This window comes from Coregonus lavaretus, assembly GCF_964263955.1.
Source record: "Coregonus lavaretus genome assembly, chromosome: 14".
In the NCBI taxonomy this organism is placed as follows: Eukaryota; Metazoa; Chordata; class Actinopteri; order Salmoniformes; family Salmonidae; genus Coregonus; species Coregonus lavaretus.
Genome location: NC_140001.1, coordinates 14,121,567 through 14,147,689, shown reverse-complemented (window position 1 = coordinate 14,147,689; position 26,123 = coordinate 14,121,567). Strand labels below are relative to the sequence as shown.

Sequence of the window (26,123 nt, the reverse complement as noted above, 5' to 3'; positions counted from 1 at the left end):
ATCACAGTAAGGTACTTACAGTGCCTTGCAAAAGTATTCATCCCCCTTAGTGTTTTTCCTATTTGTTGGATTTCATGTAATGGACATACACAAAATAGTCCAAATTGGTGAAGTGAAATGAAAAAAATAGCTTGATTCAAAAACGGCTAAAAAATAAATAACGGAAAAGTGGTGCGTGCATATGTATTCACCCCCTTTGCTATGAAGCCCCTAAATAAGATCTGGTGCAACCAATTACCTTCAGAAGTCACATAATTAGTTAAATAAAGTCCACCTGTGCGCAATCTAAGTGTCACATGATCTGTCACATGATCTCAGTATATATACACCTGTTCTGAAAGGCCCCAGAGTCTGCAACACCACGAAGCAAGGGGCACCACCAAGCAAGCGGCACCATGAAGACCAAGGAGCTCTCCAAACAGGTCAGGGACAAAGTTGTGGAGAAGTACAGATCAGGGTTGGGTTATAAAAAATATCATAAACTTTGAACATCCCACGGAGCACCATTAAATCCATTATTAAAAAATGGAAAGAATAGGGCACCACAACAAACCTGCCAAGAGAGGGCCACCCACCAAAACACATGGACCAGGCAAGGAGGGCATTAATCAGAGAGGCAACAAAGAGACCAAAGATAACCCTGAAGGAGCTGCAAAGCTCCACAGCGGAGATTGGAGTATCTGTCCATAGGACCACTTTAAGCCGTACACTCCACAGAGCTGGGCTTTATGGAAGAGTGGCCAGAAAAAAGCCATTGCTTAAAGAAAAAAATAAGCAAACACGTTTGGTGTTTGCCAAAAGGCATGTGGGAGACTCCCCAAACATATGGAAGAAGGTACTCTGGTCAGATGAGACTAAAATTTAGCTTTTTGGCCATCAAGGAAAATGTCTGGCGCAAACCCAACACCTCTCATCACCCCGAGAACACCATCCCCACAGTGAAGCATGGTGGTGGCAGCATCATGCTGTGGGGATGTTTTTCATCGGCAGGGACTGGGAAACTGGTCAGAATTGAAGGAATGATGGATGGCGCTAAATACAGGGAAATTCTTGAGAGAAACCTGTTTCAGTCTTCCAGAGATTTGAGACTGGGACAGAGGTTCACCTTCCAGCAGGACAATGACCCTAAGCATACTGCTAAAGCAACACTCCAGTGGTTTAAGTGGAAACATTTAAATGTCTTGGAATGGCCTAGTCAAATATTTTGCATCTTCAAAGTGGTAGGCATGTTGTGTAAATCAAATTACATTTACATTTACATTTTAGTCATTTAGCAGACGCTCTTATCCAGAGCGACTTACAGTTAGTGAGTGCATACATTATATTTTTTTATTTTTTCATACTGCCCCCCCCCCCCCCCGTGGGAAACGAACCCCCAAAAAAATCCATTTTAATTCCAGGTTGCAAGGCAACAAAATAGGAAAAATGCCAAGGGGGGTGAATACTTTTGCAAGCCACTGTAATTGTAACCCAGAAATGGTTTGATATTGAGATAAAAACAGCTGCATTGGACCTTTAACGTTTCCTATGTTTGACATCATATCAATGTGATCACAGTCGTTTCAATATTTGCTTGTCTGTTCTGTGTATAATGCCATGAGGAAGCCAAAGGAAACAATATTTGTTATTCTTCTTCTAGCAGCTAAAATAAAAGTAAGCAGAAAGCATGTGATTCTAGCCAGCTGTGCACAAGCCTGATCCCAGATCTGAGGCAAAGGACGGTGGGCAATGGCCATAGGAGTTGTCAAGACAGCACAAGCAGGTCTGTGACCAGGCTCCCAGGCTCCTCTGAGCAGCAGCAATAGCATCACTCACCACCATGAGGTGTCCATTCTTGTCCTTGTACACCATGGACTCCTGGCCACTGCTGAAGTCCACAATGCCCTCTTTCCCCGCCTGTATCTGAAACTTGATGCTGAAAAACAACAACATTTTCATATTCATCCAGGACTCCATGGAAAACAGTGGCACGTGTTACGGAGAGGACTATCCTGGCTAAATAAATTAAAATGAAATAAAAATGTCAGCTCATCTGGCCACTTGATCCATTGGACTACAACTCAAAAAATCCATCCTGTTGTCAGCCACAGCCTCACCTGCCCTGGACCACGTTGATAGCGCTCTGCTTGTTGGCGACCACACTGAGTTTGGTCAACACTTCAAACAGGTGGTCACACTGCATGACCAGGTCCCCCTGAACATGAGGTCAGGACACATTGGGTAGCATTAAGGGTGTGTCTGAAATGGCACCATATTCCATGCCATTTCGGACGCACGTAGGATTTCATTCTAAACATATCCTGGTTAGAATCACTTGAAAAACAGAGGCACTACACTGACATTATCGAGCTATTATACTATGCTGTGTGAGTGTGTGGCGACAGTGTCCTCCTACCTTCTGCTTAACGTCTTCACTTGCAATATGGAAAATGATGATGCCGTCACTCAAGGTACTGACAGACACACCTGCAATGGAGTAAGCAGCACTCACACAGATCAGTACACTTTGAAACCAAATACTGTATATTATATATAATACCAGTATTTTCCTAATTTACACTTCAGTAGAATTTTCAACTAGTAATCCATTGTGAAAATTTGACATAGATGGAAGTTAGGATTCGCCCCACTGAGATCAAATCTATTTAGCAAGCGAGACCAGACAAGCTCAAACCCCATGCATCCCATCCATACCATGTTGGAGGCTCACCTTTCAGATTAGTGTACTGCACTCTCTGTTTGATCTTGGCCTCGTCCACCGCATAGGCAGCCATCTGCGTGAGGATGAGCTGCCGAGGTCGGGGTTTAAACCCATTCCTGTCATACTTCACCACTGGTACGCTGTACTGCAGAGCGAGAGAGAACAGAGATGGGAAAGAGAGAGGGAGGGAGCGGGAGAGAAAGAGAGAGAATATATGTTTAAATGATAGAAACATTCAAAAATATTATTAAGGGTTAAGGATACACTGCAATGCAAATGTCTCGATTACCTTGACGCGTTCATGGCGAATTATCTGCAGGACCTTCATATTGATGTCCTGTTCACCTGAAATTACAACATAGTGCAAAAGGTGGTATTTTATCCTAAAATACGAGTGAGTAGCAAATATCTGCTATTATATACTGACTGATCCTGGTGTCCACAAAGGGTTGGCAGACACTCTGTGGGTAGCTGTCCTTCTTGCCCTTGAAGATGACACTGGTGATCCCCTTGAGTTGAAGCTGGGAGGGTGAGACAATAAATGAACATAAAAAAACATAGAACTACATAAAGAACTCTGATTTATAGGATCTCTGTGATCACAAATATGTTACACAGCATAGGCTATACAGGGCACTAAAAAGGTAGGTTATACCACGTCATTGGCAGAACAATTGCTGTGCAACACGCCACTCTGGCGTCTCCAAGCGATAGCTTGTCACAAAAACCTGTCCAGCTGACGTTTTAGTTCAACTGTACACTCACTATGCCATTATGACCACAACACACTAAATACAACCTAACAATGCAACATAGAGCACTACAACAAAAGTATATTGTCTACTATGTCCATTATGTAAATCATGATTTAAAAGGGAAAATTAGGGAGTAATTCTGGCCTCACCTGTGCTTTCTGTTGTGCAGTGATCCCTCTGACGTACCTCGTCACCATGAGACGCATGTGGAGCTGACGCAGGATCGCTGAGGCCTGTACAAGTAGAGCAAGCACAGTCCAACAGACATGTTTCACTGAGCTTCCCCTTTAACACCAAACTAGCCGTCCTCAATTCAATGGAATTGAATTCCAATGTGAATACATACCTCCGTCAATACAGGTGGAGGGGTTAGCCAGCTGGTTTTATCCAGAACCGTTTTTGGGAGATTGTCTTTCAGCCTGTTTAGGTAGTTCTGTCTGACAAAGGCCAGGTATTCAGAGTTATCAGTAGTCTTTGCCTCCCCTCTGGTCATGTATCCTTTAATAAACCTGGAATAAAAAAGAATAGAATTAGTCATCTACAGTATTAATAGTAATACTGCCCTCTGTCCTCTGGGAATGTGCTGTAAATTATAGGCTTTAATACACTATGGACCTGTAGTATGTGGCATAAACTTCAGAGTATGAAGTTATGATATGTAATTTGGGTTGATGGATCAACATTGCAGTGTTAGACCCTGAAGATGTGATGTCGTTCTCCCTCCTCTTACTTCTTGATGACCTTGACAGCCCATTGTCTCCTCTCTTTCTCTTTCCTGGCTTGTACTCCTCTCCAGCAAGTCTCAATCTTGGTGGCTAAAGAACACATTACACAACAGGTATGAAATCAAGATGGAGAAAAATGTGAATTTATTGAATGTCTGTAGATTTAGTTTTACTTCAAACTACTCCATTTTGTTTGCATGGCGAGTAAAACTTAACATACTGTATCTTGCCTACAATGTTTCTGCTCTCCAAAAAGTCACACCATTTCTCCTATGTCATGTTACACACATTATATTATATAAAGCAGATGCTTTTATCCAAAGCAACTTACAGTCATGCATGCATACATTTGTCTACATATGAGTGGTCCTGGAAATCGAACCCACTATCCTGGTGTTGCAAGTGCCATGCTCTGCCGACTGAGCTACAGAGGACCACATCCATGTAGCTTCGCTGTCACTTACCAGCTTCTTTCTGTCTTCTGAATTCTCCTTTTTGCCGGTATCCCTTGTACTGGGCCTGAATCCTTGATGCTGTAATATAAATTCATAATATTGAATTCATAATATGCAAATATATAAAATCTTGATTTCTCTTAGCTTTCCTGCCCTTACCAAGTTTATGTTTGCAGACCTCGAAGGCATCCTCTGTGGCAAAAAGTGTCCTGGGGTGGCGGATAAATATCTTGGTTCTACAGTGAAATGGAAAAGTAACAGAGGTTTGTACGAACCAATCTAGTCGAGGATAAATTTGTTTCCCAAACTGCTCTCACCTGCCCATTTTGTACTCATCTGGTAGGTATCCCAGGTGCTGCACCAGCACTTCCACTCCTTCTGCAGCCACTCCTCTCCAATGGGGCCAGGTGGCTGGGCATAAGGGCTTGTATCTGGAGGTGGATCACACATCACCTCATTGTCCTAGATGTACAGTATTTGGAATGCCTGTAATGCCTTTGCTTGTTTGTTTTAAAATGCAAGACAATGTTCCCCAAGGGGATACAATAAATAAATACATTAATTATTTGATATCAACAGCTCAAGTAAAGGGCAAAGTCTCTCAAAGGTTCTGGTAGAATCATTAGCCGGTGAAGTCTAATGTTATAAGGAAATTATTGTTTCTACAAAGTAATCAATGTGGTCTACTAAAGCAATACGTTCTGTTGGCCTACCTCTGCAGGAACACCTCGTAGCGGCGTCGGTATGCAAAACCTGCCCGTCTGACCCTAAGGTGTTCCATCAGCCCCAGGTACTTCACTTGGTGCCGAACCAGCACGTTGTCAAAACGGCCTGCAGTGTGTGTGTGTGCAAAAAAAAAGAATGAAAGACATATTGCTTCATAAACACAGCTGACAGATTGAAGTTTGGAAGTGCCACCAGCTGGTGTTGATATGGTGCACGTGGTGGAGGTCAGAGGGTCTCTCACCTGGCTGTTTGGACTCGTTGGATTTGAGGCAGCGCACATACCAGGGCTCCTTAGACATGAGGATGTCTGTCAGTCCCAGCAGACTGCTCTTAAACTGGCTAGCAACCTACAGAGAAACAGGCCTAGGATCAGTTGTAGTTTATCTGTCAAATACACATGGATGATGGACCACAATAGGCTGCCAGTGACAGAGGTAAATTATGTTTAAATGCTGCATAAGGGGACAATAAATAATCCAATGTAAACACAGAGACATCTATTGCTTTTCTCAGCTGTCCGTCATTCTGAAAACTGTGTGTTCCTATCCAGCTATACTGTACAATATGTTATACTATTGAGGCCGTGTACAAGGCAAGAAACAATGTCATTGTGACTTCAGGGGGACAGAGGTGGGGAAAACTTGGTGAGCTCTCACCGTCTCTGGTCGCCGCCTGCTATCCGACTCCGTGGAAGCAAAGCACTCTCTGACTATGGCATTTTTAGACTGCCGCATCACCTGTGTACACACATACACACACACACACACCTCCCATCACAGTGGATACTCAAAACCCATTGGCCAAATTCACTGCATTCTCCTCCTCCTGTATTATGTACAATACTTCTACAGGAGAGTAAATAATTAAGGAAGCAATTGAAAAGAGTCCCTTCCTCTGCCCCGCCCCCCCTCCTCTCCTTCCTTCCTCCCCTGTCTCACAAAATCCATCAGCAGAAACCTGCAGACTTACATCTTTGATGTTTCTGTATAACATGTCGTTGTTTTTGTCGATGAACCCTGGGATGACACAAACAACAACAACATGCGAGAAAGAGCGGTGAGTGAGAGGGACACGTGAGAGTGGCAGTGAGATCTACTAGTAGGACATGTAGGGACATTGAGGAGCAGGGTATGCCACCACTGGGCCTGAGACCATGGGTTCCCTTACCCACAACGCAGTAGGTGACCTCCCCAGCATAATGCAGAAGGCGAAAGTCGCCCCTATCCAGCGTCTTACGTGTCTTCTTGTCAGACAGCTTGTGCCTGCAGTCAACGGGACAGAGAGAGAGAGGAAGAGAGGGATCAAGAGTGAGAGGCAGAGCCTAAGCTTTCTTACTGTGTCGACACACAGGTTGAGAAGAGGACAAGAGGTCCATCCAGGGCCGGCTCCAGGCAGAAGTGACATAAACGGTTGCGTAGGGCCCCAGGGCGCTAGGGGGCCCCAGACCCAAAACAATAATATACTGCATATACACTACCAGTCAAAAGTTTGGATCCACCAACTCATTCAAGGGTTTTTCTTTATTTTTACATTGAAGAATAATAGTGAAGACATCAAAACTATGAAATAACACATATAGAATCATGCAGTAACCAAAAAAGTGTTAAACAAATCTTCATATATTTAATATTTGAGATTCTTCAAATAGCCACCCTTTGCCTTGATGACAGCTTTGCACACGCTTGGCATTCTCTCAACCAGCTTCACCTGGAATGTTTTTCCAACAGTCCAACAGAATGAGTTCCCACATATGCTGAGCACTTGTTGGCTGCTTTTCCTTCACTCTGCGGTCCAACTCATCCCAAACCATCTCAATTGGTTTGAGGTCGGGGGATTGTGGAGGCCAGGTCATCTGATGGAGCACTCCATCACTCTCCTTCTTGCTCAAATAGCCCTTACACAGCCTGGAGGTGTGTTGGGTCATTGTGCTGTTGAAAAACAAATGATAGTCCCACTAAGCACAAACCAGATGGGATGGCATATCGCTGCAGAATGCTGTGGTAGCCATGCTGGTTAAGTGTGCCTTGAATTCAAAATAAATCACAGACAGTGTCACCAGCAAAGCACCCCCACACCATAACACCTCCTCCTCCATGCTTTACGGTGGGAAATACACATGCAGAGATCATCCATTCACCCACACCGCGTCTCACAAAGACACGGCGGTTGGAACCAAATATCTCCAATTTGGACTCCAGACCAAAGGACAACTTTCCACCGGTCTAATGTCCATTGCTCGTGTTTCTTGGCCCAAGCAAGTCTCTTCTTCTTATTGGTGTCCTCTAGTAGTGGTTTCTTTGCAGCAATTCAACCATGAAGGTCTGATTCACACAGTCTCCTCTGAACAGTTGATGTTGAGATGTGTCTGTTACTTGAACTCTGTGAAGCATTTATTTGGGCTGGAATTTCTGAGGCTGGTAACTCTAATGAACTTATCCTCTGCAGCAGAGGTAACTCTGGGTCTTCCATTCCTGTGGTGGTCCTCATGAGAGCCAGTTTCATCATAGCGCTTGATGGTTATTGCGACTGCACTTGAAGAAACTTTCAATGTTCTTGAAATGTTCCGTATTGACTGACCTTCTTGTCTTAAAGTAATGATGGACTGTCATTTCTCTTTGCTTATTTGAGCTGTTCTTGCCATAATATGGACTTGGTCTTTTATCAAATAGGGCTATCTTCTGTATACCCTCCCCCCCACTTTCTTGGTTACCACATGATTCCATATGTGTTATTTCATAGTTTTGATGTCTTCACTATTATTATACAATGTAGAAAATAGTAAAAAATAAAGAAAAACCCTGAAATGAGTATGTTTGTCCAAACCTTTGACTGGTACTGTATATCTATATTTTGGAAATCAGTATTCGTCTCAAGTTACTGTTGAGAGTTAGAATAGCAAGGTGCAAGTTCGAAATTTGTTTGTGCATCAGCTATTTTTATTTTGTTATACCAGTCACTCAATTAGCCATGTCAGCTAACAATGTTTAAATTGGTAAGTTATTCTAGCCAGCTATCTAAACTTGTAGTAATCATGGCCGAATAGCGACCGGGCACGCAGGGCACGTGCCCAGGGCCCCTGACCTCCAGGGGGCCCCCATTTATTTTGTTAGTCACTCTCACTCAGATATCATTAACATGGCATACTGAAAGTCATGGCAAAATGTGTAGAATTGCAGAAAATCTGCTTTAAAACTAAAATAAATCTCTCCACCCCATAGCAAATGGTTAGATTTCTGGGAATTTGCTGTAAAACTGATACTTTTTTTAGGGATTGGAACTTAAGTGATAAGGGAGGTTGAAGTAACACTGTTGTATATCCTTGAGAAAGGTTGTGTGTGATCAACATGTATGTATGCAGGACTGTGGTTCCGGGAGCGAGGGAACTCACGTGATGAAATGAGGGTGACTGCCCATTTTCTCTTCAAGCCTCTCCAGAAATGTGAAGTCAGTGGCCTCTCCAGGCCTCAGGCACTCTTCATCCTGAGAAAGCAACACGATCATCCCTTTCATTTCAGCCTATGTCATTCCCAAGAGCAATAGGATGCATTATGTTACTAATTTACTGTATGGGTTCAGTCCTGATCAAAAGTAGTGCACTAGATAGGGAATAGGGTGCCATTTGTGTGTCCTCACCAGTACTGAAATGATGCCCCTGTGTTTCTCCTCCACTAAATCACAGATAATCTTATTGTTGAAGAACTGGACAGGCTCCCACTGAAGATGAAAGGAAATAGATGATGGGAAGACATGTGTGAGTGATGGGAATACTACCTAAGCTAAACTCAGCATAAACACACAAGGCATAGCAGGACGCAACAATAACTATAACACCAAAGTAATACTATGATAAGGTCCAAATGCCATATTACACATGTTGACTAAATAGAACCGGATAGAATAGGATAGATAAATATCAGTGTGTGGAAAAATTACGTGTACCCCAATGCCCTCTGCCTCGTATTCCTCCTGCTCCGACTTCAAGGTCAGCTGGATAAAAAGCTGCTGCAGTTTCTCGTTGCAGTAGTTTATACAGAACTGCTCAAAACTGGAATGGACATACAACAGATATCAATTGAAGTGCACCTTAAAATGTTGCCCACCAGTTTCTACAATTTACTGCACAACCTAGTTCCACCCAGAGCCATACAGTGCATTTGGAAAGTATTCAGACCCCTTCCCTTTTTCCACATTTTGTTACGTTATAGCCTTAGTTTAAAATTGATTACATTTTTAAAACTCCTCTACACAAAACACCCCATAATGACAAAGCAAAAACTGGTTTTTAGAAGTTTTGCAAATGTATTAAAAATTAAAAACGGAAATACCTTATTTACATAGGTATCCAGACCCTTTGCTATGAGACTCAAAATTGAGCTCAGGTGCATCCTGTTTCCATTGATCATCCTTGAGATGTTTCTACAACTTGATTGGAGTCCACCTGTGGTAAATTCATTTGATTGGACATGATTTGGAAAGGCACACACCTGTCTTTATAAGGTCCCACAGTTGACAGTGCATGTCAGAGCAAAAACCAAGCCATGAGGTCGAAGGAATTGTCCGTAGAGCTCCGAGACAGGATTGTGTCGAGGCAGAGATCTGGGGAAGGGTACCAAAAAATTGCAGCATTGAAGGTCCCCAAGAACACAGTGGCCTCCATCATTCTTAAATGGAAGAAGTTTGGAACCACCAAGACTCTTCCTAGAGCTGGCCGCCCGCCCAAACTGAGCTATTGGGGGAGAAGGGCCTTGGTCAGGGAGGTGACCAAGAACCCGATGGTCACTCTGACAGCGCTGTAGAGTTCCTCTGTGGAGATGGGAGAACCTTCCAGAAGGACAACCATCTCTGCAGCACTCCACCAATCAGGCCTTTATGGTAGAGTGGCCAGATGGAAGCCACTCCTCAGTAAAAGGCACATGACAGCCTGCTTGCAGTTTGCCAAAAGGTACCTAAAAGACTCTCAGACCATGAGAAACAAGATTCTCTGGTCTGATGAAACCAAGATTGAACTCTTTGGCCTGAATGCCAAGCATCACGTCTGGAGGAAACCTGGCACCATACCTACGATGAAGCATGGTGGTGGCAGCATTATACTGTGGGGATGTTTTTCAGCTGCAGGGACTGGGAGACTAGTCAGGATCGAGGGAAAGATCGGAGCAAAGTACAGAGAGATCCTTGATGAAAACCTGCTCCAGAGCGCTCTGGACCTCAGACTGGGGCGAAGGTTCACCTTCTAACAGGACAACGACCCTAAGCACACAGCCAAGACAACGCAGGAGTGGCTTCGGGACAAGTCTCTTAATGTCCTTGAGTGGCCCAGCCAGAGCTCGGACTTGAACCCAATCTAACATCTCTGGAGAGACCTGAAAATAGCTGTGCAGCGACGCTCCCCATCCAACCTGACAGAGCTTGAGAGGATCTGCAGAGAAGAACGTGAGAAACTCGCCAAATACAGGTGTGCCAAGCTTGTAGTGTCATACCCAAGAAGACTTGAGGCTGTAATCGCTGCCAAAAGTGCTTCAACAAAGTACTGAGTAAAGGGTCTGAATAGTTATGTAAATGTTATATTTCAGTTCTTTTATTTTTAATGCATTTGCAAAAATGCCTAAAAACCTGTTTTTGTTTTGTCATTATGGGGTATTTTGTGTAGATTGATGAGGGAATAAAAACTATTTAATCAATTTTAGAATAAAGTTGTAACGTAACAAAATGTGGAAAAGGTCAAGGGGTCTGAATACTTTCCGAATGCACTGTATATTTAGAGTTCGGCCAACTTTTAAAACGGACGCAATGTTGATGCCATTGAGCTTTCAACTGATCCATTCATGACAAGTATTTGGATTCTACTTTTAATTCTAGAGGTTCAGTTACATAGCTTTGTTTAAGATTAAGAAAATTCCATAAACTGCTATTGGTCAATATTGCCCATAGGGAGCTAACAATGCTGCCATATGGAATTATTTGATTGTACTGTGTCATGTAAATGCATCATAATGCAGAAACCTCAATGTCCTAACTCTCTAAATACACTGCTCAAAACAATAAAGGGAACACTTAAACAACACAATGTAACTCCAAGTCAATCACACTTCTGTGAAATCAAACTGTCCACTTAGGAAGCAACACTGATTGACAATACATTTCACATGCTGTTGTGCAAATGGAATAGACAACAGGTGGAAATTATAGGCAAATTAGCAAGACACCCCCAATAAAGAAGTGGTTCTGCAGGTGGTGACCACAGACCACTTCTCAGTTCCTATGCTTCCTGGCTGATGTTTTGGTCACTTTTGAATGCTGGCGGTGCATTCACTCTAGTGGTAGCATGAGACGGAGTCTACAACCCACACAAGTGGCTCAGGTAGTGCAGCTCATCCAGGATGGCACATCAATGCGAGCTGTGGCAAGAAGGTTTGCTGTGTCTGTCAGCGTAGTGTCCAGAGCATGGAGGCGCTACCAGGAGACAGGCCAGTACATCAGGAGACGTGGAGGAGGCCGTAGGAGGGCAACAACCCAGCAGCAGGACCGCTACCTCCGCCTTTGTGCAAGGAGGAGCAGGAGGAGCACTGCCAGAGCCCTGCAAAATGACCTCCAGCAGGCCACAAATGTGCATGTGTCTGCTCAAACGGTCAGAAACAGACTCCATGAGGGTGGTATGAGTGCCCGACGTCCACAGGTGGGGGTTGTGCTTACAGCCCAACACTGTGCAGGACGTTTGGCATTTGCCAGAGAACACCAAGATTGGCAAATTCGCCACTGGTGCCCTGTGCTCTTCACAGATGAAAGCAGGTTCACACTGAGCACATGTGACAGACATGACAGAGTCTGGAGACGCCATGGAGAACGTTCTGCTGCCTGCAACATCCTCCAGCATGACCGGTTTGGCGGTGGGTCAGTCATGGTGTGGGGTGGCATTTCTTTGGGGGGGCCGCACAGCCCTCCATGTGCTCGCCAGAGGTAGCCTGACTGCCATTAGGTACCGAGATGAGATCCTCAGACCCCTTGTGAGACCATATGCTGGTGCGGTTGGCCCTGGGTTCCTCCTAATGCAAGACAATGCTAGACCTCATGTGGCTGGAGTGTGTCAGCAGTTCCTGCAAGAGGAAGGCATTGATGCTATGGACTGGCCCGCCCGTTCCCCAGACCTGAATCCAATTGAGCACATCTGGGACATCATGTCTCGCTCCATCCACCAACGCCACGTTGCACCACAGACTGTCCAGGAGTTGCCGGATGCTTTAGTCCAGGTCTGGGAGGAGATCCCTCAGGAGACCATCCGCCACCTCATCAGGAGCATGCCCAGGCGTTGTAGGGAGGTCATACAGGCACGTGGAGGCCACACACACTACTGAGCCTCATTTTGACTTGTTTTAAGGACATTACATCAAAGTTGGATCAGCCTGTAGTGTGGTTTTCCACTTTAATTTTGAGGGTGACTCCAAATCCAGACCTCCATGGGTTGATATATTTGATTTCCATTGATAATTTTTGTGTGATTTTGTTGTCAGCACATTCAACTATGTAAAGAAAAAAGTATTTAATAAGATTATTTCATTCATTCAGATCTAGGATGTGTTGTTTAAGTGTTCCCTTTATTTTTTTGAGCAGTGTATATGTCTCTGGTTCCACCTACCTGTTGACATAGAAAACCTCAAAGCCATATATGTCAAGGAGACCAATGACTGTCTTCCTTGACGGTTCCTGTCGAAAAAGGTTTCAGGAAACAGTGGTCAGTCACACAGATCACCAGTGCTCCTGTTTCATCTTGACATGAGCTTGTCACTTACAGTATCTGCTAACCTTATTCTCCATGGAATCATTTATCTTATTGACCAGCCAGGTAAAGGTGCGTCCATAGATGGCTTTGGCCAGGGCATCTCTGGCATAGATGGCATGGTCCACTGTGAATGGGCTGAGCACCTGGATGGTGATGAAAAAAGGAAAACATTAGATAACGTGACTTCCGTCTCGCTTCCGCATTGTCTCCGTGCTGCTGTGCTGTTTGTTGCTACTTGGCTACCTGCCAAACTATTCACGTTTTACTTTTAATAAACGTTTAATCAATCTCTGTGTTCAACAAATTTACCAACTTTTTAGTTTTGTCCTCACTCATCTTTTTTCGTTAAACTTTTTCACCCCGGACGTTTTATCCCGAGACAGAAGAGTCATTTTCCTGTGCGTTTTAGCTGCCAACTTTACTTTATTTTCCTTTTTTCCATCGCAACTTTTTTCCCTTATTCAACTTTTTCACTCCGGACGCTTTATCTGGACATGGTTCGTCAACATCTTCAACAGCCGAAGCTAAGTAGTAACATTAACATGATGTCTTCTAATTGCAGTCGCTGTACTCATAATATACAGGAGAACGATCGCCTTACGGCGAGAATAGCTGTGCTACAAGCCCAGCTTCAGACGCAATCGTTAGGCAAGGGTAATTTCAGTGTAGGAAAGGAAGAAACAGCGTCTGTGCCACCAGTAAGTACAGACAGTAACGTTAGTATAAATCCCCCCGCACAGTCCCCGCAGCCGGACAACTTTCTCATGGCTTCTGGAGGGAAATACTGTTGGAATGCTCAACCGGTGTCGCTCATTCAGCCGACAGAAACCTTCAACCGGTTTTCCCCATTATGTAGCGAGTCGGAGTCTGAGTCTGAGTCTTCTCTTGTCTCTACTCCTCCCGTTACGGGGTCTGAGACGCCGAAGGCTCCCACCATTAGCTCTGACAAATTGAAAACCCTAGTCATTGGCGACTCCATTACCCGCAGTATTAGACTTAAAACGAATCACCCAGCGATCATACACTGTTTACCAGGGGGCAGGGCTACCGACGTTAAGGCTAATCTAAAGATGGTGCTGGCTAAAGCTAAAACTGGCGAGTGTAGAGAGTATAGAGATATTGTTATCCACGTCGGCACCAACGATGTTAGGATGAAACAGTCAGAGGTCACCAAGTGCAACATAGCTTCAGCGTGTAAATCAGCTAGAAAGATGTGTCGGCATCGAGTAATTGTCTCTGGCCCCCTCCCAGTTAGGGGAAGTGACGAGCTCTACAGCAGAGTCTCAGCACTCAATCGCTGGTTGAAAACTGTTTTCTGCCCCTCCCAAAAGATAACATTTGTGGATAATTGGCCCTCTTTCTGGGACTCACCCACAAACAGGACCAAGCCTGACCTGCTGAGGAGTGACGGACTCCATCCTAGCTGGAGGGGTGCTCTCCTCTTATCTACCAACATAGATAGGGCTCTAACTCCTCTAGCCCCACAGTGAAATAGGGTGCAGGCCAGGCAGCAGGCTGTTAGCCAACCTGCCAGCTTAGTGGAGTCTGCCAATAGCATAGTCAGTGTAGTCAGCTCAGCCATACCCATTGAGACTGTGTCTGTGCCTCGACCTAGGTTGGGCAAAACTAAACATGGCGGTGTTCACCCTAGCAATCTTATTAGGATAAAGACCTCCTCCATTCCTGCCATTATTGAAAGAGATCGTGATACCTCACATCTCAAAATAGGGTTACTTAATGTTAGATCCCTCACTTCAAAGGCAGTCATAGTCAATGAACTAATCACTGATCATAATCTTGATGTGATTGGCCTGACTGAAACATGGCTTAAGCCTGATGAATTTGCTGTGTTAAATGAGGCCTCACCTCCTGGTTACACTAGTGACCATATTCCCCGTGCATCCCGCAAAGGCGGAGGTGTTGCTAACATTTACGATAGCAAATTTCAATTTACAAAAAAAAAAATGGCGTTTTCATCTTTTGAGCTTCTAGTCATGAAATCTATGCAGCCTACTCAATCACTTTTTATAGCTACTGTTTACAGGCCTCCTGGGCCATATACAGCGTTCCTCTCTGAGTTTCCTGAATTCCTATCAGACCTTGTAGTCATAGCAGATCATATTCTAATTTTTGGTGATTTTAATATTCACATGGAGAAGTCCACAGACCCACTCCAAAAGTCTTTCGGAGCCATCATCGACTCAGTGGGTTTTGTCCAACATGTCTCTGGACCTACTCACTGCCACAGTCATACTCTGGACCTAGTTTTGTCCCATGGAATAAATGTTGTAGATCTTAATGTTTTTCCACAAAATCCTGGACTATCGGACCACCATTTTATTACGTTTGCAATCGCAACAAATAATCTGCTCAGACCCCAACCAAGGAGCATCAAAAGTCGTGCTATAAATTCTCAGACAACACAAAAATTCCTTGATGCCCTTCCAGACTCCTTCTGCCTACCCAAGGACGTCAGAGGACAAAAATCAGTTAACCACTTAACTGAGGAACTCAATTTAACCTTGCGCAATACCCTAGATGCAGTTGCACCCCTAAAAACGAAAAACATTTGTCATAAGAAACTAGCTCCCTGGTATACAGAAAATACCCGAGCTTTGAAGCAAGCTTCCAGGAAATTGGAACGGAAATGGCGCCACACCAAACTGGAAGTCTTCCGACTAGCTTGGAAAGACAGTACCGTGCAGTACCGAAGAGCCCTCACTGCTGCTCGATCATCCTACTTTTCCAACTTAATCGAGGAAAATAAGAATAATCCAAAATTTCTTTTTGATACTGTTGCAAAGCTAACTAAAAAGCAGCATTCCCCAAGAGAGGATGGCTTTCACTTCAGCAGTAATAAATTCATGAACTTCTTTGAGGAAAAGATCATGACCATTAGAAAGCAAATTACGGACTCCTCTTTGAATCTGCGTATTCCTCCAGGGCTTAGCTGTCCTGGATCTGCACAGCTCTGCGAGGGCCTGGGATCGGGAGAGACACTTAAGTGTTTTAGTACTATATCTCTTGACACAATGATGAAAATAATCATGGCCTCTAAACCTTCAAGCTGCATACTGGATCCTATTCCTACTAAACTGCTGAAGGAGCTGCTTCCTGTGCTTGGCCCTCCTATGTTGAACATAATAAACAGCTCTCTATCCACCGGATGTGTACCAAACTCACTAAAAGTGGCAGTGATAAAGCCTCTCTTGAAAAAGCCAAACCTTGACCCGGAAAATATAAAAAACTATCGGCCTATATCGAATCTTCCATTCCTCTCAAAAATTTTAGAAAAAGCTGTTGCGCAGCAACTCACTGCCTTTCTGAAGACAAACAATGTATACGAAATGCTTCAGTCTGGTTTTAGACCCCATCATAGCACTGAGACTGCACTTGTGAAGGTGGTAAATTACCTTTTAATGGCGTCAGACCGAGGCTCTGCATCTGTCCTCGTGCTACTAGACCTTAGTGCTGCCTTTGACACCATCGATCACCACATTCTTTTGGAGAGACTGGAAACCCAAATTGGTCTACACGGACAAGTTCTGGCCTGGTTTAGATCTTACCTGTCGGAAAGATATCAGTTTGTCTCTGTGAATGGTCTGTCCTCCGACAAATCAACTGTACATTTCGGTGTTCCTCAAGGTTCCGTTTTAGGACCACTATTGTTTTCACTATATATTTTACCTCTTGGGGATGTTATTCGAAAACATAATGTTAACTTTCACTGCTATGCGGATGACACACAGCTGTACATTTCAATGAAACATGGTGAAGCCCCAAAATTGCCCTCGCTAGAAGCCTGTGTTTCAGACATAAGGAAGTGGATGGCTGAAAACTTTTTACTTTTAAACTCGGACAAAACAGAGATGCTTGTTCTAGGTCCCAAGAAACAAAGAGATCTTCTGTTAAATCTGACAATTCATCTTGATGGTTGTAAAGTCGTCTCAAATAAAACTGTGAAGGACCTCGGCGTTACTCTTGACCCTGATCTCTCTTTTGACGAACATATCAAGACTGTTTCAAGGACAGCTTTTTTCCATCTACGTAACATTGCAAAAATCTGAAATTTTCTGTCCAAAAATGATGCAGAAAAATTAATCCATGCATTTGTTACTTCTAGGTTAGACTACTGCAATGCTCTATTTTCCGGCTACCCGGATAAAGCACTAAATAAACTTCAGTTAGTGCTAAATACGGCTGCTAGAATCCTGACTAGAACCAAGAAATTTGATCATATTACTCCAGTGCTAGCTTCCCTACACTGGCTTCCTGTTAAGGCAAGGGCTGATTTCAAGGTTTTACTGTTAACCTATAAAGCGTTACATGGGCTTGCTCCTACCTATCTTTCCGAGTTGGTCCTGCCGTACATACCAATACGTACGCTACGGTCACAAGACGCAGGCCTCCTAATTGTCCCTAGAATTTCTAAGCAAACAGCGGGAGGCAGGGCTTTCTCCTATAGATCTCCATTTTTATGGAACAGTCTGCCTACCCATGTGAGAGACGCAGACTCGGTCTCAACCTTTAAGTCTTTACTGAAGACTTATCTCTTCAGTAGGTCATATGATTGAGTGTAGTCTGGCCCAGGAGTGTGAAGGTGAACGGAAAGGCTCTGGAGCAACGAACAGCCCTTGCTGTCTCTGCCAGGCCGGTTCCCCTCTCCACTGGGGTTCTCTGCCTCTAACCCTGTTGCAGGGGCTGAGTCACTGGCTTGCTGGTGCTCTTTCATGCCGTCCCTGGGAGGGGTGCGTCACTTGAGTGGGTTGAGTTACTGACGTGATCTTCCTGTCTGGGTTGGCGCCCCCCCTTGGTTTGTGCTGTGGTGGAGACCTCTGTGGGCTATACTCGGCCTTGTCTCAGGATTGTAAGTTGGTGGTTGAGGATATCCCTCTAGTGGTGCGGGGGCTGTGCTTTGGCAGAGTGGGTGGGGTTATATCCTTCCTGTTTGGCCCTGTCCGGGGGTTTCTTCGGATGGGGCCACAGTGTCTCCGGACCGCTCCTGTCTCAGCCTCCAGTATTTATGCTGCAGTAGTTTATGTGTCGGGGGGCTGGGGTTAGTTGGTTATACCTGGAGTACTTCTCCTGTCTTATCCAGTGTCCTGTGTGAATTTAAGTATGCTCTCTCTAATTCTCTCGTTCTCTCTTTCTCTCTGAGAACCTGAGCCCTAGGACCATACGTCAGGACTACCGGGCATGATGACACCTTGCTGTCCCCAGTCCGCCTGGCCTTGCTGCTATTCCAGTTTCAACTGTTCTGCCTGCGGTTACGAAACCCCTACCTGTCCCAGACCTGCTGTTTTCAACTCTTAATGATCGGCTATGAAAAGCCAACTGAGAGACCTGAGCCCTAGGACCATACGTCGGGACTACCGGCCGTGGTGACTCCTTGCTGTCCCCAGTCCGCCTGGCCTTGCTGCTATTCCAGTTTCAACTGTTCTGCCTGCGGTTATGGAACCCCTACCTGTCCCAGACCTGCTGTTTTCAACTCTTAATGATCGGCTATGAAAAGCCAACTGAGATTTATTCCTGATTATTATTTGACCATGCTTGTCACTTATGAACATTTTTGAACATCTTGGCATGGTTCTGTTATAATCTTCACCCGGCACAGCCAGAAGAGGACTGGCCACCCCTCATAGCCTGGTTCCTCTCTAGGTTTCTTCCTAGGTTTTCGCCTTTCTAGGGAGTTTTTCCTAGCCACCGTGCTTCTACACCTGCATTACTAGCTGTTTGGGGTTTTAGGCTGGGTTTCTGTACAGCACTTCGAGATATTAGCTGATGTAAGAAGGGCTATATAAAATAAAATTGATTGAAAAAATTGATTGATAACACCTAACCTGACAAGTAAGAGTGTGCACATTTACATCTGATTGAAACAGCTGAAATCATGAATGAGAAGGAGTACTGGGTTTAACACTAGTAAGTGCAGTTAATTATTCATTAATTAATTCAGTCATTACCCCTCCTCTCTCTCTCACCTCATCTGTTTTGGCCTCAATCTTCCTGTATGTCAGCCCCTCCTGCAGTACTTGAACATTGATCCCCAGCAACTACAGATGATCACACACAACACAAAGTCAGAAAAGTGTAGACAGACTGTGGTCTCTAGGGCTTTGGCATGGTGTCGTTGTGGAGTGTCCAAGGAATAACAAGGCTTACTGTTGACACCCAGCGGAGTTCTGTGTTGTTGTTCAATGTGGCATAGCCTTTGCTGTCAGCTTCAAACTGCACATTCCCTAAGTGGAGGACGCTTGCTATGATCCCAAATAGGTGCTGCAGAGAATGAAGACATGTGAGGCTTAGAGTTAGGGGTAGGGTTAAGGTTAGGGCTGAGGTGGTGCCCAGGTGTCTGTAAGCAGCATGTGAGGCTTAGAGTTAGGGGTAGGGTTAAGGTTAAGGTTAGGGCTGAGGTGGTGCCCAGGTGTCTGTAAGCAGCATGTGAGGCTTAGAGTTAGGGGTAGGGTTAAGGTTAGGGCTGAGGTGGTGCCCAGGTGTCTGTAAGCAGCATGTGAGGCTTAGAGTTAGGGGTAGGGTTAAGGTTAGGGCTGAGGTGGTGCCCAGGTGTCTGTAAGCAGCATGTGAGGCTTAGAGTTAGGGTTAGGATAAGGGTTAGGGTTGAGGTGGTGGCCAGCTGTGTGTAAGCAGCTCCCCTCACACACACACATTCACAAAGCAAAGGTATGTGCAGCATAGTACTGCACAGTATATTGCAATAAGATATACAGGACATTTGAATGAATGTCATCACAAAATCTGTTTCCACAAACAGTGTGACAGCAACTCACTTGTATGTCACTCTCGTCAAAGTCGATGACGGACAGGGCGTTTCTCACCGTCTTCCAGTCGTTCTTCTCATTGATTGAGGTCACATTGGCACACTCGTCCTGCTTGAGAGAGGGAGTTGCCATTATAGAGTGGCACCCAGCAGTTAGCCTAGCCCTAGCTAGCCCATCAATGGACCACGGTGGTTGCCCATACTTGCACCAGGTAGCTGTAGTGCTGGCAGTTGCTCTCAAGGCCTAGCTGATGCAGCAGGTCTTCCTCCCCTCCCTCCACCAGCTGGTAGAAGATGTGGAAGTTCCTCTCTCCGTGGTTCTGGTGGACCACTCTGGACTTCTCCAGCAAGTAGCTCAGGATATGGCCCCCCACGGCATCCCCCTGGAGGGTAAACATGTGATCAATTATCAATTAGCCTCAATGAACTGCTTACCAGACCTGGATCAGAATTCACAAATCGTCTCAGAGTAGGAGTGGTGATCTGGGAAACTCCTACAATGACAAGCTTTGTCAATACGGGTCCTGGGTTGAAATAGAATTGCTTTGGTCCATCAAAATCAAGTGGAGCAAAAGTATTTCAAGGAAAAACCAAAACTCATGTCGTCTGCTTATTATAAGAACATAAGCCCATAGTCTCCATCCATCCTTACCTGGATGTCAAACTGGATATCCATGTACTTTCCAAAGCGACTAGAGTTGTCATTCTTCAGTGTTTTGGCGTTGCCGAAAGCCTGTTGGGAAACACTGAGGTATCAATCACTGAGGGACTTACTACTGGGTATTTCCACGAAATGAGTCCCTTTTGGGTAGTGTAACTTGGTGAAAAAACACTTTTCATTTCACCTAATTTTAACATTGACGAGCACATGTTCAACTTAATAAGAAACATATTTTCCTATCTCAAGAGGTTATAAAAGAAATGACTATAGTAAGTACCTATTAAGTGCCAAATAAAGTAACAGGGTTGATTGGAACAGGGTTGACGATGTCATCTTAAATCGTCCATAAATCCCCTTGTGACAGGGGGAATGGAAGCTTGTTGTGTGCAACAGTGAGGGGCAATTGAATGCAAGCCCCACCAGAAAATGTCCAAAAAGAGTATAACCAGCTCACCTGCTTTTACACTATGATTTGACTATTAGATGTTCAATGTTTCTTTTGAAAAAAAGTTTTGAAAAAGGAACAGTTTCCCCATAAAAAAACGTTTTTAAAAAGGAACAGTTTCCCCAAAGAGAGTTCAGTTAACATAACAGGGTCGACCTTAAAATGAGGGACAGGTTTTGTTTTACCTTAAAATGAATCACTAATCACATGAAATAAATAATTATCTTCAGAAATGACTTTGTAAAAGCAACAAAATAACTACGGCTTTACAGTGATGGTGAAAACTTGGAGAAATGTTGGTTTAAATCTTTTGAGAAGTCACAGAGGGATATTAAAATAAAATAATATTAATAATAATACATTTTCCATGTGGTCTATATTAAAGGGCACTTCATTTAATATAACAAGCTTTTAAAATCCAATATTGGGGCACAATTTTTACTTAAAACATCAAAGGGACTCATTTCAGGGAACGACCCTACTATGTGACCCAGAATGTGCGATAGCCTGGTCCCAGATCTGTTTGTACTGTATAGCTATGATGACAATAAACATAGCACAGCACAAATAGCGAGACAGCAGAAACAGATCTGGGACCAGATCTGACCAGATGTGTGATAATAGTGAGTGATAGGAACAGTCCGATCAGACCTCCAGCACAGGGTTGGACACCAGCATCCGGTCCCTGACGCTGTCCAGTAGGGTGGTACTAGGGCAGCTCACAGCATAGTACTGCAGGATCTTCTTGGAAGCCTCTGTCTTGCCGGCACCACTCTCCCCAGAGATGAGGATGAAATGGTTGTTGGCCTCAGACATCATGGTGTGGTAGGCGTTGTCCGCCAGGGCATAACTTCAGAAAAATTGATTGTGTCAAGTGATATGCACATTCACATTCCACAATTAATCATTTCTACATCGATGCTGGGCCAATAAGGAATAAGAATAATGAAATAAAATCCTTTACATGTGATATGAAAAAAAATGAATTATGCACTCACTAACTGTAAGTCGCTCTGGATAAGAGCGTTTGCTAAATGACTCAAATGTAAATGTAAATATGCTGCTCCTGCACTTTATTCCTGCACCCAGACAGACGTCAGACAGCGATGTTGTATAAACATTGTATAAACGTTGTACCGTGTGTGGGCTTATCCCGTGGATTGGCATATCATCTCACGAGTGACAAACAATAAGATTTAAAAATGCAGATAGACATACACATTGGTGTGCTATTTATGTAACACACTCACATATGTGGTGGAAGCTCAAAAAAGTTGACACCCATGTATATATCCATCTGTTTTTTGCTGTAGATATCCAACTCCTTGTAGGGGTTCACAGACACTAGCAGAGTGCCTATATACGTCTGCACAGGAAGAAAAAACAGGTTTATATCTGTAAGTTGATAGTTCTTCAACATTCGCTAACAATCCCAGAATGTTGCTTATAAAATAAGTATTGCACCAAAATAGGGTCTGCAACTGGGTCTAAAGTGATGGCGTCATTATACGGTGCATTCGGAAAGTATTCAGACCCCTTGACTTTTTCCAAATTTTGTTACGTTACAGCCTTATTCTAAAATGGATTAAATTAATTGTTTTCCTCAATCTACACACAATACCCCATATTGACAAAGCAAAAACAGGTTTTTAGACATTTTTACAAATGTATTAAAAATAAAAAACAGAAATACCTTATTTACATAGGTATTCAGACCCTTTGCTATGAGACTCGAAATTGAGCTCAGGTGCATCCTGTTTCCATTGATCATCCTTGAGATGTTTCTACAACTTGATTGGAGTCCACCTGTGGTAAATTCAATTGATTGGACATGATTTGAAAAGGCACACACCTGTCTATATAAGGTCCCACAGTTGACAGTGCATGTCAGAGCAAAAACCAAGCCATGAGGTCGAAGGAATTGTCCGTAGAGCTCTGAGACAGGATTGTGTCGAGGCACAAGTCTGGGGAAGGGTACCAAAAAATGTCTGCCGCATTGAAGGTCCCCAAGAACACAGTGGCCTCCATCATTCTTAAATGGAAGAAGTTTGGAACCACCAAGACTCTTCCTAGAGCTGGCCGCCTGGCCAAACTGAGCAATCGGGGGAGAAGGGCCTTGGTCAGGGAGGTGACCAAGAACCCGATGGTCACTCTGACAGAGCTCCAGAGTTCCTCTGTGGAGATGGGAGAACCTTCCAGAAGGACAACCATCTCTGCAGCACTCCACCAATCAGGCTTCTATGGTAGAGTGGCCAGATGGAAGCCACTCCTCAGTAAAAGGCACATGACAGCCTGCTTGCAGTTTGCCAAAAGGTACCTAAAAGACTCTCAGACCATGAGAAACAAGATGCTCTGGTCTGATGAAACCAAGATTGAACTCTTTGGCCTGAATGCCAAGCGTCACGTCTGGAGGAAACCTGGCACCATACCTACGGTGAAGCATGGTGGTGGTAGAATCATGAGGTGGGGATGTTTTTCAGCAGCAGGGACTGGGAGACTAGTCAGAATCAAGGCAAAGATTAATGGAGCAAAGTACAGAGAGATCCTTGATGAAAACCTGCTCCAGAGCGCTCAGGACCTCTCCATTTCCATTTTTTATCATTATGGGGTATTCTGTGTAGATTGATGAGGAAAAAAAACAATTTAATCAATTTTAGAATAAGGCTGTAACCTAACAAAATGCGGAAAAAGTCAAGGGGTCTGAATACTTTCCGAAGGCACTGTACTGTATATCATAATGCTGGTACTAAGTCAACCACTTCCAAACTCACATAGATGAGGTCCTCACTGAAGCGTTTCTTCAGGTTGTCTAGGAAAGCGGTCTCATTGGTGTGGGCGTCCAGCAGGACAAAGTCCTGGATCCCCACGCGGTCTCGGGCGGTCAGAGCCCCCTCCATGTCCAGCTGGCCCTGGGTACCCTGTGTCTTATGCCCCTACAGCCAATCACACAGCAACCCCGCGTGTTATGAAAGGTACCTACTGCACATAAGGACTTGAAGAAGAAGATTAGCATTTCATAAAGGTATTTTGAGCTGCTTAGGAATGTTTTACTAAGTCCTTATGTAGTTCTACATTTACAGACATGCATCCATGGATAAATAAGAGGACTTAAAGAGGCACAGAACTTTTGGCTTTGGGGGTCCACTAATTAGAAATTCATTGGAACTGGGCACAGCTCTCCACCCCAATTTTTTGTTGTTGTTGTTTGCCTAAAACTAAGGATTTATGTAGTTTCATGAGATAAGAAATCGATTAACATTATATCATATGTATGTCATATGTATATGAACCATACAGCCAACATTCAAGCCAACATTTGACGTAAACAATTAGCAACTCTTCCTCCATAGTGCATATTTAAGTCAAGTTACAAAAGGCTCTTTAGTTGAACAGCAAAAAAGCACAAGCGGAGTCCCTGTTAGTTTTACTGAAACAAGGGCTCTGTGGCTCTCATGGGGCTTTGGAGCAGAGCCCTCTGATTGTGCCGAGGTAGTCTACAGACAGAAGGTAATGTTGGCTACAGAGCACATAGTACGGAGGTGTTGGCCAGCAGCCCATAGGCCACCACAGCTCAGACCAACCAAACACACCACCCTCACCCTGTGCAAATGGAACAGGGGAACCCGAAAACAGCGGCACATTTGAGAAAAGCAGAGTGGGAAAATGTTCAGTAATCTGTTTTGCATTCTCAACACCAACACTTGGACCAAAGGTTTTTTCACAGCTTTAGTAGGTTTTCTTTTTTTCTCCTTCTTTAGAAGGCAGAAATCCTTTGATTCTCAACTCTCTCTGTAAAAAAATAAAACATTTAAAAAAAGATAATCCATTGGATCTAATTGGCACAAAGCCCTTAGTACCCCCCCCCCCCACACACACACACACACACACACACACTCCCCCTCCCATTCCATAGCCCTTGTTACTTCTGAGAAAGGCCAAGTGTTTTTGTCCTGTAAATACCACGGAGCAGAGACAAAAAGGAGGTTTTTAAAATGCAGTCTACAATCCATTACATATATTCCCCCAGCATATCCATTCAGTAATTATTCATTAGAAAACATTTAACGTCACAGTCAATTTCACACTGGCCAGTTGAAACACAATAGAGGAGATTTGCCCTATTTTGGGGTGAGAAGGGGAGGGGGGTGGGGGGCGGTTGGACAGAGGAAGGGTGAGGGCAAAGGAGGGAGGGAATGGGGGGGGGGGGGCAGTATTTGTCTGATCTGAGAACCCTCTGAAACGGGGCCGTCTTGAGACAACGGGGCAGACTAAATGGCGCAGTAACGGTCTGTGTCCCGCTGTTTGCTGTGACACTCATTTAGTGTGCCCTGGGGGCGAACAATAGGGTCTTGTTCCAAGCAATCCTGTGCTGTAATTTGGACTTCATTACTCTTCTCACACCAAGGCCCATGGATGGAAAGAGGGGGGGCTGGTCAGATGAGTGTTTTTTTTCCACCTGTCAGCCAACCCCCCCTTCACCCCCGCCACCCAAATCTCACCCCCTCTCTTTAACAATACCCCTCACCCCGTGCCCCCACCAATAACCCTCACCGACCACCTCCCCACAGTCTTCCCCCACTTTAAGCCATTGAGACAGGTGAACAATATCATTGAAGGCACCCCATTTGAGACGTCAAAATCAATCTGGCAATGTGATGGTAGTGGTGTGTTTTTTTTTGTTACACTGCCCTCCTTCATGGGAACAAACATCTCTCAAGGCAGTGCAAGCAGACGATGTGCAAAGCTCAGGGACGGACGGACGGACGGACGGGACGGGGGACGGGGGGGGCTACTGTACAGCTCCATAACATATCATATGTATTATGACAATAATAAATAAATAAACTGTTAATACAGCTACTGTACCTGTTGAGGCACAATTTCTGTACTCAGAGAATGGCCACAGTAAACCAATAACTGTGTACAAGACACTGACTCTGTGAGGTAACTGTACTACAGCTGTGTGGACTGGCGACATGCTCATATTACTGAACACAATATTGCAGAATTCCATGGACAAATGCCTTTTTTCCATCTAGGCTATATTGAATAACAGATAGAAGTGACTCAAGTACTGTGTACCTAAAACACTCAGAGATACAA

General features: G+C 44.4%; 1 protein-coding gene across 1 annotated transcript; it reads right to left on the bottom strand.

Annotated features, from left to right (window-relative positions):
- Positions 1-1,674: 1,674 nt before the first annotated feature.
- On the bottom strand, positions 1,675-23,947 carry myo1ha (myosin IHa; the record flags this gene model as incomplete). The annotated part of the gene is made up of 30 exons (XM_084176163.1): positions 23,792-23,947; positions 22,271-22,386; positions 21,672-21,870; positions 20,567-20,647; positions 20,118-20,297; positions 19,925-20,023; positions 19,299-19,412; positions 19,118-19,189; positions 13,160-13,279; positions 12,993-13,060; positions 9,302-9,407; positions 8,996-9,076; positions 8,751-8,842; positions 6,530-6,624; positions 6,332-6,378; positions 6,019-6,099; positions 5,604-5,709; positions 5,350-5,467; positions 4,954-5,067; positions 4,796-4,872; positions 4,646-4,714; positions 4,187-4,271; positions 3,803-3,965; positions 3,606-3,689; positions 3,129-3,222; positions 2,991-3,046; positions 2,711-2,846; positions 2,396-2,466; positions 2,097-2,194; positions 1,675-1,915 (listed from the first exon to the last, which is right to left on the bottom strand). The coding sequence occupies exons 1-30, from the start codon at positions 23,915-23,917 to the stop codon at positions 1,675-1,677; spliced, it is 3,189 nt and encodes a 1,062-aa protein (XP_084032289.1). The 5' UTR covers positions 23,918-23,947.
- Between the last annotated feature and the right edge of the window lie 2,176 nt (positions 23,948-26,123).